This window comes from Chlamydotis macqueenii, chromosome 1, assembly GCF_036417535.1.
Source record: "Chlamydotis macqueenii isolate bChlMac1 chromosome 1, bChlMac1.mat, whole genome shotgun sequence".
In the NCBI taxonomy this organism is placed as follows: domain Eukaryota; kingdom Metazoa; phylum Chordata; class Aves; order Otidiformes; family Otididae; genus Chlamydotis; species Chlamydotis macqueenii.
The window spans coordinates 28843061-28857073 of NC_141556.1; the positions used below are offsets into that span (position 1 = coordinate 28843061).

Below are 14013 nucleotides of genomic sequence, written 5' to 3' on the forward strand. Positions count from 1 at the left end.
TGCAGTCTAGCACTAGATGATTTCATTATCTAATTAGTGGTGAATTCAGTCATATTTACAGTGGTACATTACAAGTTCATCTCCAGTGTACTCACTTCAATATTTTATAGCATTCCTGGTTCATTTAGGTTGTGATGGCTAATCCTTAGCTAGAAAAAGCTGGCATAGTCCTAGGATCTGGCCCACTAAGCATGGTATAATGCCAGGGCAGAACGTGAAATTGCACTTCTATATCTGAAAGCATAACAAAAAAAAAGTCTTGAAAATATATGAAGTATACATCCCAATCAGAGATAAATGGCTCCTCATTTGTGCAATATGATGAATTTGTTCTGCGACTTAATTTGGTCATCTAAAAATGGCTCCATTTGCGCAGTTTAACAATGCAAAAAAAGTCAGTTTTTAAATATTATTTTTCTTTTTAACATGTATAGCCACATAAAAATAGAGAATGCAAGATTTGAAATGCATCATTGAAATTATAACACTTAATACTGTCAGATGGAGAACAGGCCGACATAGCTCACACACCATAGCGTCTATTAATAGGCCTGACTCCCTTTTGCAATGTCAACTGTAACATTAATCCTTATTTTAAATCACAGTGTCTCAAATATCAGCTGCTACTAGTTGTACAGTTGTCTTTGAGTTTATATCAGAGAGCCCAATGGAGTCTTTTGAAGAACCTAGTCAGGTTAGCAGGGCTAACTTATTAGAAGTCCCCACTGTAAATGATTTCTCTTCAGAGGACGAAGATGTTAAACCTGACATTAAACATCGTTTCTCTCCACTACCCCGAAGGCGGAATTCTTCTTCAGATGAAGAGGAGGCTGATATCCCCACCACCATCGCAAGAAAAGTTTCATTTGCTGATGCATTTGGGTTTGATCTTGTGTCTGTTAAAGAGTTTGATACCTGGGAAGTTCCAAATACAGGACAAAACGATGAGAGAGAAGATGAAGTTTTCCCTCAGGAGGAATATTTCTTCTCTCAACTGTTTACGTTGCCTGCTTCACAGGAAGAACTTTTGCAAAAAGTACGAGAGCAGAAAGTACTGTTGGAGTCAATCGTGTTCCTCCCTGGGATTACCTCTATGAACGGCATTATACGAGTCCTCAACGTATCCTTTGAAAAACTGGTGTATGTTCGAATGACACTGAATAACTGGCTCAGTTACTATGATATTCTCGCAGAGTTCATGCCTAATTCTTGTGGTAACGAAACCGATCAGTTCTGCTTTAAGATTTCTCTGGTGCCTCCTTACCAGAAAGATGGAGCTAAGGTGGAGTTCTGTATACGCTACGAGACATCGGTTGGTACCTTCTGGGCAAACAACAATGACAAAAATTACACACTGATTTGTCACAAGAAAGAAACTGTGCCAAAGGTGGATAATAAATCACACAAAGAGGCTACTGATAGGCATCTTAAAGGCTGCTTGAAGACAACACAAAGCAGGTGAGGTTACACCTTAACTTTTGGTCATTTAATATAGCTGGCTAAACCTAACTTTCTAAGTGTGCTTGCTGGGGCTAAGACTGTCCATCCTGTTTTCTTCTGGGTTTTTTAAAACTATAAATTAGACTAAGACTTGTTTTCAGCAAAGCTCTTGTAGATATCAGCCAGTATTTTTCTGCAAACGGACTGGTTGGAATCATAGTTTTGATATATAGCATGCATGTCACTCATTCAGAAAGTAGTGTGAGGGCCTATAAATTATGGGCTGCGTACAGATTTTGATCTCTGTAGGATATAAATTGAGCTGACATCAATGAAAGCCTTGCTCCAGACTCAGGTAGCTGTACAGTTAAAAACACTTTACATCCACTTCCTTGGTAAGTCAATAAAAATTTTAAAGCAAAACAAATTCTGGGTTTTCACACTATTTATTTCACATTTCATTCTGTACACTCAGTTATTAAAACAGAAATGGCACTAGTGGTTCAGGAAGCTGGTAACTCAAGGATGTTATTGCAATTAGAATAGCTGGCACAACTTCTCTGCAAGAGGTTGGGCTATTCTGCAAGTTGTCTATTAGGGTAATAATTCCTTTTTCTTGCTACTGGTTGATGTTTCTGTTTCACAAATGGTGAAATGAATAATGATTTATAAGGTAGAATTGGTAATACGTTAAAGAAAATATGGATATAGAACTTACCTCATATATATTTTTCTAATTAAATGTAGGTAAGCACTATGTTAATTATAGAGACACTCAGTAACTTTCAACTTCCTACTGTGTTTTTAACTCCTCTTTTTTCTGTAAGCAAAACAATGTTGCCCACAAAAGTCTAATTCTCAATTTTCTGCTCACCAAATTTGCTATAAATCAGTTGGACTTCTGCAGAATTGAGCCTATATTTTTTACCTGCAGTGTTCTTTGCAATGCTTAGATCCCAGAACTGAATTTGCGTTGAGTTTTCAGTCCCTATACTCTTTCCAAGTAAGGCAGTGCTGTTGGATTTCCCTGGTGCTCTTCCACTAGACTGAAGTGGTGGGGAAGGGGGAACAAAACTATAACAGTGATAGGAGCTTAAGGAGAAGGGAGACAGTCAGGGCTGTGCAGAACCTCCCTTCCCAAAACCCAGACTCACTGTGTTGAGAGCCTCTGCCAGCCCTAATTGCATGTCAGCCCTGTGAGGAGAGGTGTGCAATACGGCTCAGTGCCTGCATCAACGCCATGGTGTAAGAGCAGCCCCCGGGCTAACCCAAGGCCCAATTCAAAGCCAGTCCACAAAGCTCTCCTGGCAAGTGTCCCCTGGGCCAACTCTGGGGCCATCATGGTGATGCTTTCATGGGGGAACATCCCGGTACGTCAGAGCAGAGTGAGTGATTCCTTTACCTGCCATGTGGTTAGATCCTGACATTTGCGCCTGGTTCTGTATGTAATTTCTGTCCTTCAAGAAGTGTCACATGACCCATTCTGGGTAAATAACGTAGCTTGAGATCCCCTGCAGAAGGGCCATGATATCAAATACGACAGGCATATGCAGGCGATGTGACTTCAGCCTGAGTTTAGGTAGCCCGCATAGAGCAGATGATGGACATGGAGAGCTGAGTCTTAATTTAGTGAGCCCTGGGCTTCCAGGTGCTCTCGGGACTGACCTGCAAATTTAGATACAATTGGACATCTAAAGTCAAATGACTCCTAAGAGTTTAATACCCTGAAGTCTTCTTGACACGCCTAGTGCTAGTGTAAGTTGTAGAAGTCATTCTGATGGGGGATCCACTTTGACATGGATATGCTAAATGTATTATATTTAAGTCAAACAGAGAGGTATTTAAAAAATGAAAAAGGAAATAACAAGTCTACTCCTGAACATATAATTACCTGTCTCTAATCAGAGTGTAAAGTTGTTTCCCTCCATACCAGGCTGCAGAAGAATCTATATATGTTTGTGTCTGTGTATATGCATATACATATGGATATATACATATATGTGCATATTTATTCATATATACACATACGTATGTTTGTGATATTAAAACCAAAGTTGTTGGATTCTTATTTACATTAAAATCTGTTAGACATTTTTGGCAAACAGTTAACTAACGTGCTCTTTCAAGACCCTCTTTAGTAGCAGAAGAATGTAAAGAGACATTACAGTAAATGCAAAAATGAGCTGAAAGTATTTTTTAAATACGGTTTCAGTGGTGGCCAAGGCTTCTGAAAGACAGTTCTGGCAGATTGTAATCCAGGACCAATTTTATGCTACAGGGACTTCATTGACTTCACAGGAGTTACAGCTTTCACCAGTGTAAATGAGGTCAGCATCAGGGCCCTTCGTTTCAAAAGAACTAAGATGCCAACCTCCATTGCTCACTTGTTTTTCAAAGTGTCTTTGTACATGTTGCCCCTTTGAGTGAGGAAGAACACCCTGCAGACATCTGCAAAAGTACCTCATTATTCTCCTTCAGACCCTCATTAAAACTCCTTTGCTTTGATGTCTAGAAAAAAAGCACAAGAAAAACAAACCCCCCAAAATTGGCAAAGTGAGGCTGCTGATGTGCTGTGGCTCCTTCATATCATGTTGAACAGGGCTGCCTGTTTCCCTGCTCTCCTCCTCCAGCCCATCTCTCTCTCACCTCTGGTTTTATGTTCAGATGATAAACTCTGCAGCATTTATATAGGCTGTGCTGGATATTTATAGAACATTTAGCAAAGTGGGGGTCCTGGACCATAACTAGCCAGTTTTAGGAGTTGCTGCAATGCAAACAGGTATACACAGAAGTGATAACAGTTTCACCTATGGTTCACACAATAAATGTGCAGGTAAGGAATACCGCTATTCATGCCCATAAGCTGGACATCTTAAACTAAAGATTTCTTTATAGCAATCTGGATAAAAGGATATTTTGCCAGGACACTTATTTAGGCCCTTATTTCAAATTTAGAAGCCTGTTCTAACTTTTTTTTTAAAAAAACTTGGCTCTGAGATATTTTTACTTTATCTTAAAATGTGCAATTTACCTCTTCAGTTAAAAAAGAGGACGGTTAAAGATTTATTTATTTATTTATTTTTAGGCAGAGAGTCTGATCCACTCTGGGGCATACTTGTGTGGCTCATTAAATGTCATTAGTGAGGATTAGTTGCGTTAGTTAAGTGAAAGGAATAATATGCCTTTTCAGAAGAAGTTATTGAGGAAACACAATATGACTGTATCATGTTACCCTTAAGAATATGAGCCAGGACAAAGTTGTGTGAATGAGAGCAATGAGGTGGCTTCTGACACACAAAATTAAAATGAACTTAACCCTCAAAAGTCGTACCTGAAAAAAAAGAATAGTGAAAAGCAAAACTGCATGGAATGATTAATGCTGAAAACTGCCTAGGTTTGGACATTCAGAACCACATGACTTAAAATCCTGCCTATTCATTCCATGTTTCATTTGCTTTTGCTTCTATGTCTAGGCACGAACAAAGAGTCTTCTCTTAAAGTTTCATAAAGTATTTGCTTCTAATTGTATTTTTCCAAGCTAAAATTCTTTCCAACATAAATTTCAACAATTTTTGTGTTTCTCAAAAATCTTGAAAGTATTAATTGGCACAAAATACAGTTTGAAAAAAAAGAACATGTGAATTAATTAATTCATGTTTTAGGCTATCTCAAAGTGTGTGTTTAACTTCTACATACTTACAGATATACTTTGGGGAAAAAACTGACTCCTAAAATTTTAAGGCTGGTAGTGTAAAAGAGAGACCTTCTGTCAGTAAACAGCTCTGATTTCTATCATACATATATATTCATATAGCTAATTATTCAGAAAAATGAAAATGAATTGTATCAGTTCCACTATTTTCTCTTTCTGTTTGACACTTATACTTTTGGGACATGGATACTGATTCTGAACACAAATTTCTCCCGGTCCTCAGGTTTGGACCACATGATTTTGTTGTGGACCCCAGGCTCCTGCAACGGTCTGATCAGACAGGGACTGGTTGTGTGTTGCATGAGGCAAACTCCCGTAGATCATGCTGCACGGCACAGTGATAACGACCTGCAAACCATTTTCCCCGTCACTGGTGAGGCTGCGCCCCATTTCTGTGCTTGGTCCTAGTTTGCCATCTGTCAAGAGAGCAGCGGGAGCAAGAGCACAAGGAAAATGGCTGATAAACATGAGAATTGTTTTCCAGAAGGGTAAAATGTGTATTTGGACTCCTATCCTCTGACAAGGAAGGAGGCGGCTAGTATTTTTATCATAATGGTTAGAGTTATCTCCCTCTTACCTCTCTGAGCCCACAAGTGTGTCACTCTGAACTGATGTTGGTCCTGTGCTTTGTTTTGTAATTACCAGACTGTACCTTTCTTCAAACGGCAGCGCATCCATTCACATCCCTCTGTAATGCCGCTTTAAAACAGAACAAAAAATAGGGGGATGACTCATACAAGAGCTGCTCTATGTACAATGCATTATAAGAGATTAAAAATCCTGGGTCTGTGGGACACCAATGCCACCAACTTCATGAGTACTCTGCCATCTTCAGCTGCTGTCTCATCCCCTTTATGATGCAAGGCAAAGGGAAGTAAGTTGCTGAAGATCCAACCCGGCAGGATGGCATTGTGCTCAGTCAGTCTTCTCCAGGCAGATGGCAGACCAGTGCCCAGGTTGCCCTGAGAAATGCAGTTCTGCATCAGCTCCTCTCGGCCTTTCCCACAAACCCATGATGTGATTAAAAAAATCAAAGGCTTTTGAGGAAGACGTTTGGAAATAGCTTTGCATGTACTTTACTATGAGGAACAACTGTATTATTCCCAGCTGGTCCATTTAAAATATGGCATTTAAATTATGTTCCCTTTTAATCCTTTTTCTTTTGATTATTGCACATCATAATCAGAAAGGGAAAAGGAGAGCAGAAAAGGTGTTAAAACACACGTCTCCTTTGTGTACTGCTATTTAATCTCAGGGTTGTTTCTGGCATCTCAAGTCACAAGTTACACCTTTATCAGCATACAGATATGGGATTTGACTAAAGTTTATTACTATTATTAGGGAGTGACTGCAGTCACTGTTTTTACCAGGGGAGCAGCTGCTGGAGAAGCTATCCATTCACCGGGAGCGAGCTAAAAGCAGTGCTCCTCTGCTGCTCTGTCTGACCTAGTATTCCCAGCCCTTCTCTTGCCTCCTGGTCATTGCCAGTCTTTGCCAGTTGCAGAAGTAGGCAGCATTGGCACCGAAATAAGACTTCTCTAGGTACTTAAAGACCGTGATTATCAGGGACACGGGGTAATTATTTAAAGGTGATCTAAAATATATTATTCAGACAAGTGGGGTAAAAGCAAGCTGTGGAACTGAGGCTGAGTACTAGGAATGCCTCTTAATAGTGACTCTAGAGTTCTCTTTTAAGGAAATTGCTGCAGCCTTACCCTCATTTCAAATAAGCTAAGATAAACCACTTGAAAAACGTTCTACAGGGAACAATCCTACTTGGCCAGAAACTACGCTCAGTGGTCTTTTCTTTTTCTGTCTATCTAATCATAATATTTCAAAATCTGGGCATGCTTACTATTTGAACTATGAAATATATTAAAAACCCTAAAGACAGATGTCTAAGTTAATGGCATAAGGCTTTGAATGCTGTCACAGAAATGTTGAAAAAATAGGTGGAAGTTATGGATGAGAATGGCATGCACAGAGCAAATAGACACCTGCTAACCATCCTTGTGGTCTCCTAATTGGGGAGTACCTGAAGACTGAAGACTGAAAAATCACCTTGTTTTTCCTTTTGGTGATTATGAACTGTGCTACCCATGTACCATCCACTTCTTGCACTGGAAATATTCAAAGAAGCTTCTAAACTTTTAAGTAGCAACATATGAAAATAGTACATTGCTTTACTGGCAATCGTAGTGTAATATTTACTCTGAATCTTATGAGGATCAGTAGTTTCTCATTCACTTCTATGATCTGCCTTAGAAGCTGCTCTCACCAACATTACAGAATATAAATTTGTGCTCTGTCGTATGGGAAATATTTGTTGCTATAAAGCTTTTTCACTTGTTTGCATAAAACCACATAAAACTGATGCTTTGTAATCTGAGTATCATTTCTCTACCATATGATAAGTAAATACTTGTAGCTATACGTGCATTGCTTGGCTTTACACTTGTAAGATTTTTTTTCCGTTGCCGCAATTTCATCGGCTTATTTAAATATGCCAATACTGTAACACTATTACAACTGACTCTTAGAGCTCTTTATTGCAGCAGTTGGCTTGATCCTGCAACAGGCACAATAAATAATTTAATGAACATCAGGAGTCTCACTGAACTTTGTAGAACTCTGCACATGTAAAACTAACCTTGAATGTTAATATTTACAGGACCGGAGCTTATTTCTACACTCTTTCAGATCACTGATTAAGCACCTTTGGACAAATAGAAATATATTGCTAAATGAACTCCTGTATTCCATTGTTCAAAGACTCTTTTGTTTAGGGAGTGTTCTCGTTAAACTACGACAGGGAGATATCTGTTTTGCTAATTGAACCAGGCTGGTAATGACCATTTCAATACTCTGTCTCCTGTTCACTGTTCAGGTATTGCAGTTCATAAATGTTCTGTTGGAAAAAAATTGTTCCATTACATTCACCTTGACTTGGCTAAATGTTAGTCTTGAAAAGATGTTTAAAGTCAGTGAAACATTAACTGAGAGCACTGGAGTCATATTTAATCAATGCATTCACTACCAGTGTCATTTGAGCTGTTTATTCTGATTATGAACTTTAAGTCACGATCCAGCCACAGCACTGCAGCTCTGAAATTGAAGCAATTGATTCAGCCACAGTGTAAGTCCACAGAACAAGTTGCCCATCGTATTTTTAAGATAAAATGTGGATTATCTTCTCAGCTACGAAAGGTAGAAAAAATGGTCCAAACAAATACTTCGCAAGTTAAATGCAATTCCAGCCTTAGGGCAAAGGAATGCCATGGGAATGTGTTAGAAGTGGCTATTTGATACCTATGCCTTCAGTGACACACAAGAAAATATTAGTTGATATGCCAAAGCATAATGGGGGGCTTGGTTTTCTGACTACCTCTCCACTCTCCTCCTGATCTGTGGAACCAGCTGATACTCTGACACTAAACCCAAAGATTTATTACTGCTGGTTACTAAAAGCAGTCCTAAAGAGTGCTGAAGAGCACTGAGCTACACAATTGAAAGTGAACTAAGTAAAGCTGGTAGGTTTTTCTTACCTTGCCCTTAGGTGCACCAAGGGGCTTTGCATTTACATTTTGATTTGATGCATAATTATTGTCCCTGCAATAACGTTTATGGCTGCTGGACAATAAGCATAAGATGTTCAAGCCTGGATCACTTCATGTTGTGGTAGAGGGTTGGGGAGTTTGTCAGTCTCTCTCCCCAGCTACCCTAGTAAATCTGCATCAGCGTCCCCTAGGTTATATTCCAGGTCTTCTTGATAGAAATATTGATACCTATCACACAGCTGCCTTCTTGTTGTGTGGTAGTAAGACAGCATGTGAAAAGAAAAAGGTTACAGAAGTCTCTTCTTGTCATGATAACACCTGGGAATTTTATCTTTTTGAGATGCTTACTGAATTTACAATTGGGTTCCGAGGTTTAGATCTTAGTTGTCCTCTCTCAAGAACGACTGGCTAAGGCTTTTTGTGGTCACCCATTCTGTTTTCCTCAGCAAGGGTGGTATGTGTCTTAGCTTCACCTGACTGCCATCTATCTATCTACAGTCTCTCTAAGGCATCTGTCACCTTCTTGCATACGTGCCTCAGCATACTGCAGTCAGCCTCTAGGAAATTACTCTCTCCTGACATGCCAGCAGGGAGCTGCTCCTTCTCTATTTTTTTCCACTTGAGATCCAGGGAAAGACCAGGTGCTGATAGGCTAAGGTCTTTTTCTTCTCAGATATATCCATAATAGACACAAATAGAGAAAAGAGCAAGACCTGTTGATGGTACGTGCTTTTCTCTCCTTCCATCTTTTAAAAGAGTGGGAGAAAGAAGCAAGAGAACAGAGGGGTTCTACTCCCAACTTCTTTCTGCAATGCCATTTTGATATTTGATCATTCCCCTTCCATATGAAATAGCGACCTAAGAAGCATATCCTCTGACCTTAGGCCAAGCCTAGCCCTCAGGAAACTTGACTCCTGTCTCACCTTTTCCTCTTTCTCAACAACTTGGCCCTGGAGATAGGCACCTCAATAGTAAGGCCCTGCATTACTAATTCACAATGGAGATCTTCTATCCCCATCCAGAGGAACATTTCCTAAAGAAATTATCTGTTTCTCAAGTAGTTAGCCCATTCTGTTGAAGGACTTAGGCAATTTTCTGATCAATTAGTTATAAAACAGCTGTGTAACAAGAATTCTGAACTGTTTTATTTTCAGCGTTATGTGGATATCATAATAAGATACAACAATCATGTCAGAGCTGCAAAAAGATCTGAAAAAATGCGGTCTTCCTACAGCATAATTGCTGTAGCTTAATTTGAGGTATAACTGACTTATGCATTGGTTTTTCTGCTGTCTTCATACCTATAATCATGAGGTTTAGGAATAGACAGGGTTATATTAAAGGTTTGAGCCTGGCACCAAACCGGTGTTGAGCTCCTGTTTCAGACTATATGGGTGTAGAATCTTCAAATAGACAGATATACATCTGTATTTGAAAAAAAAAAAGTACAAATGTTTTGCCATTACAACTCAAGGTCTTTTTTAATGAGCTAGAAAATAAAGACTAATTTCTTGGGACTCTGTTTGCTTTGAGGCTATGATTATTCTCATCCCAAACCAGGCCAATGCATTTTGTTCTGTGCCACCTATGTCCCTGCCTCAATCATAAACTAAGACTGAAAAATGAAAATATTAGTAATTGGAAAATATAATCCCCTGGATAGCACCAATCCAATAATCTTAATAAAAATAGGTTTATTACAAACATTGCCTGAACCCTACTGGGAATTATCTTTTCCAAAAAAAACACTCAAATTCCCTTACAGCTGCTCTCTTGATCAATTGTCCCCCTTGATACTAATAATCATCATACTATATACTGCTCATTCTGAGCGTCTTTTTCCACTTTGCTTTCCAAACGTCCTTTCCAATTTCTCCTTATTTAGAAGCTACTGACAGTCCCTTATTGTCCTTTTGCAGACCCACCTTTTATCTTCCTCTGGTGTCAGCCTTTTTTTTGTAAACGAGGTGACCAAAACTACGAAGTATTTCCTCAAGGTGGGGAAATACCACAGATTCATATTCTCTTCCTCAGAGTTCAAACATTTAAGCAGAAGTTCTTTGTGGTTCTATTTTCATGCATTGTGAAGGTTGCGAGGCTGACTCTCCTGATAATGCAGTCTTCTGTTGACAGCATAGTTTCAGAATGGTGGCTGCAGCTCAAGCCTCCATTGCCAGGCCAGCGTGCAAATATCCTCACCTACTGCTCTAATGATGAGCAAGTCACTCCGTCTCCCTGCCTCTATCCTCTGTGTCCTGATGATCAACAAGGGAGCTAATTAGTGTCAGTCCCGTTTGTTTGGTGACACCTATTTACTAAGAACTAAATTGAGCCTTCTCTAACACCACTGGTAGTTGAAGGTCATATAAGAAAATCAATCTTGCCTAGATTTGTAATAAGAACTCTGATTTTACGTACAGTTTCATTCTAATAGAATCACTTGTGATGTTATAATATTTTAAAATATTATTTATTCATTTCTACTTAATGTTCACATAGCTACTCATTTATGACTGTTGATTTTCTTTGCAGTTTCTGCTTTAATTTCTGAATCTTTTCCTGTGTGGTCTCAATGAGTTTGGAATCTAACAATGTAACTTAAATTATTGTTTTCTGCATTGTTTAAATTAAATGATTTTTCTGTTGTGCTTTTATTTTTTCAATACTTCCTGAAAAAATTAGACATATCGACGTAAGTCAATGATACTGCCACACATGATATGTAATAGCAACGTCGTGGTTCAGGCACATATAACACGACATCTCCACAAAGAGAGATTGTTTGAGGTCAGAATGCTCTCAGGTAGGAATTGGCCATATTTTCAAGTAAAGCCATCTGGCAAGTAGAAATTCAGATGTGTGCATTAGGAGCCCAGAACTGAGGAATGGTGCTTGCTGAGCTTTAGTCGGCCTCCGCTTTGTTCTCAGCATGGACAGCAACGGCCCACACAATGCGCACACCACTCTTTGCAGTCTTGGTCTGTCCATAGTTTGTGCAGCTGGTCGTTTCTGCTGTACCTAAGGTCTAGTTCCTGAGACTCTACCTCGAGTTGCCAGTTGCCCACGCCCACAGATCAGCCACCTCCCCAGTTCTGCTCCCAAACACTTCCCTGAACTTCAGCCTGGTGCCAGCAGTTCCCAACACAGCTGTGATGCCCCTACCTGGCATTAAGATCAGTTTCTCTTAACATTATGTAAAAGCCTGAAAACAACTTACAGCATTTCCCTGAAAGGTGGTACAGCTGAGTACTTAGTTTTCTTGCAACTTTCTTTCAGAGCCACTTTATCGCTCCCCCTCCCCCGCCCTCCACTCTGCTAATGGCTTTGGTACTTCAGAGCTCACACAGGCAGCAGAGTTGATACCGACTGCCTTTTGCTGGCTGCTCTCTTTGCTCTGCTGCTCACTTGCTCCTCTCCTCCAAACTCGGGGCAAACCCCCCCCAGTTCTGATTTTACGTGCTTAGCACCTCTGCCTTCTTGGCCAGTCATAATTCTGTGTCTAGTTGTTTAGTGCTCTCCTTAGGGTCTAATGTCTGAATTTTATTTAACTGGGTTTTATCCCTATGTCCTATCTTAAAAGAGTAGAGGACCATTTAATTTTCTCATACAGTAATGTCACTTTTCTTGTATTTTCTTCATATCTACCATAGTTTATCGCAACATGTCTTCTGGTAGGAGGCACATCTTTTTTATGCACCCTCATCTTCATGTGCTGCAAATATGGTTTGAATGACTGAAATTCTTTAGCAATCATAAAACCTTATTCTGTATTTAGATTATTCCTAAGGAAAAAAAAATTATTCCCTTCACTTCTAGCAAATTTTTATCAATACCTTTATATACAAATTGTTACAAAGATAGGCTATTCTTATCTAATGGTTTCTAGGAGTTTAAGACTGTCTCAGCAGGAGTTGCTGAGGGATGAAACTTCTAATGATGATTTAAAGCAGTGAAGTGTGTAGGCTGAAACTGAAATAATTATTACTGTAACCCTCTAAGCACTCTAAGTTCCTCAAGAGAAAATACTTTGTTCAGAACAAACCCTGAACAACAAAATGCTAAAAAAGTAAAATATGAAAAAAAAAAAAACCACCCTTGGAGCAGGATGATAATTTAGAACTAGAATCAGTATAATGTGAGGATGTTCCCAACAACTGCTCACAAATGCATCAGACATCACAATTAAAAAGGAATAATAATTATGGCCCCATTCTAAAGTATGTAATATTCTATTCCATTCAATAAGCCATGAACACTTTAAAACCATCAGTGTAATCCACAAACCTATATTTACAACATTAAACTGGATGTTCTGCCTTTTCAATAACTGTCATCTCATCTCTATTATTTTCACCTCAGACTCTAATTGTTTCTTTTATAGGAGCTAACCTACCAGTGTCCTTGGCAGTACAGTTTATGGCTCATGCATTTACAGTAATTGTTTGGGCAATTTGCCACACAGTATAACAATCTTCACATCACAATCAGTTTTTATAATAAACAGCATTAGTTGTGAAAAATACAAGTGATGCATGATTCTTATGGTAGATAAAGGGCACTGAAGATGCCCTTTAGAAAAAGAAAGGAAAATGCTCAAGCCTTGAACTGCTTGAGAAAAATACTGATGTCACAATAGAGCTAATTAATTTGATGGTACAAACAAGAGGGGGAAAGGGCCTTGCATTCATTAGTGTCAATTCCAAATGAGAGCATACTGTTCATAAAAATAATATTCTGCCTTCGTTTAGACAAAACGTGCAGGTAAACAAATCAGAAATAAGAACCAGTTCCTGCAATAACAATGATTTTGCTCCTTAGCTTTATCAAGGCTCTTTCTCTTCTTAAGCCATAGAGAACTCAAAGCCTGAGTAGGTAGGTAGACCTTACAGGCATACCTCCAGACAAGACTAGATCCCACTGCCCACCAGCCTGGCTGGCTCCAGTGTGGCCAGAGTTGCTGGGCACTGGAGCTTCTGAGCATGGTACCGGTCTGCTCCTGGGAAGCTGAGCAAGCACTTAACAGCTTCTCTCCATGACACACAGTTGCTTGCACATAAAGATGACCCACCACATGCAGCTCTGCTGCAGACATTTTGTGGCCTCTCAATTTTCAAGAAATAAGAGGTCAGGCATTGTTCGGTGGGGAGGCTGTTTGACACGCCTCCAGCAGGCACAATCTCCCAGAGGAGAAATAAAGTATATGCCCTCTTATGGAAGTGCACAGGCATGTAAACCTCAACCTCCTTGTCATCTCCACGCCACCTTGCGGACCCTGGCTTGTGCTGAGGCACAGCAAGGCCAGGC

General features: G+C 39.5%; 1 protein-coding gene across 2 annotated transcripts in view; it reads left to right on the forward strand.

Moving 5' to 3' along the window:
• The first annotated feature begins 667 nt into the window (after positions 1–667).
• The window catches only part of PPP1R3A (protein phosphatase 1 regulatory subunit 3A), a 30977-nt gene continuing 17631 nt past the window's right edge, over positions 668–14013 (forward strand). For both annotated transcript variants that reach the window (XM_086747652.1, XM_010115397.2), the window contains exon 1: positions 668–1458. In XM_086747652.1, the coding sequence (XP_086603778.1) occupies positions 668–1458 (791 nt within the window). The remainder of the gene's footprint in view (positions 1459–14013) is intronic.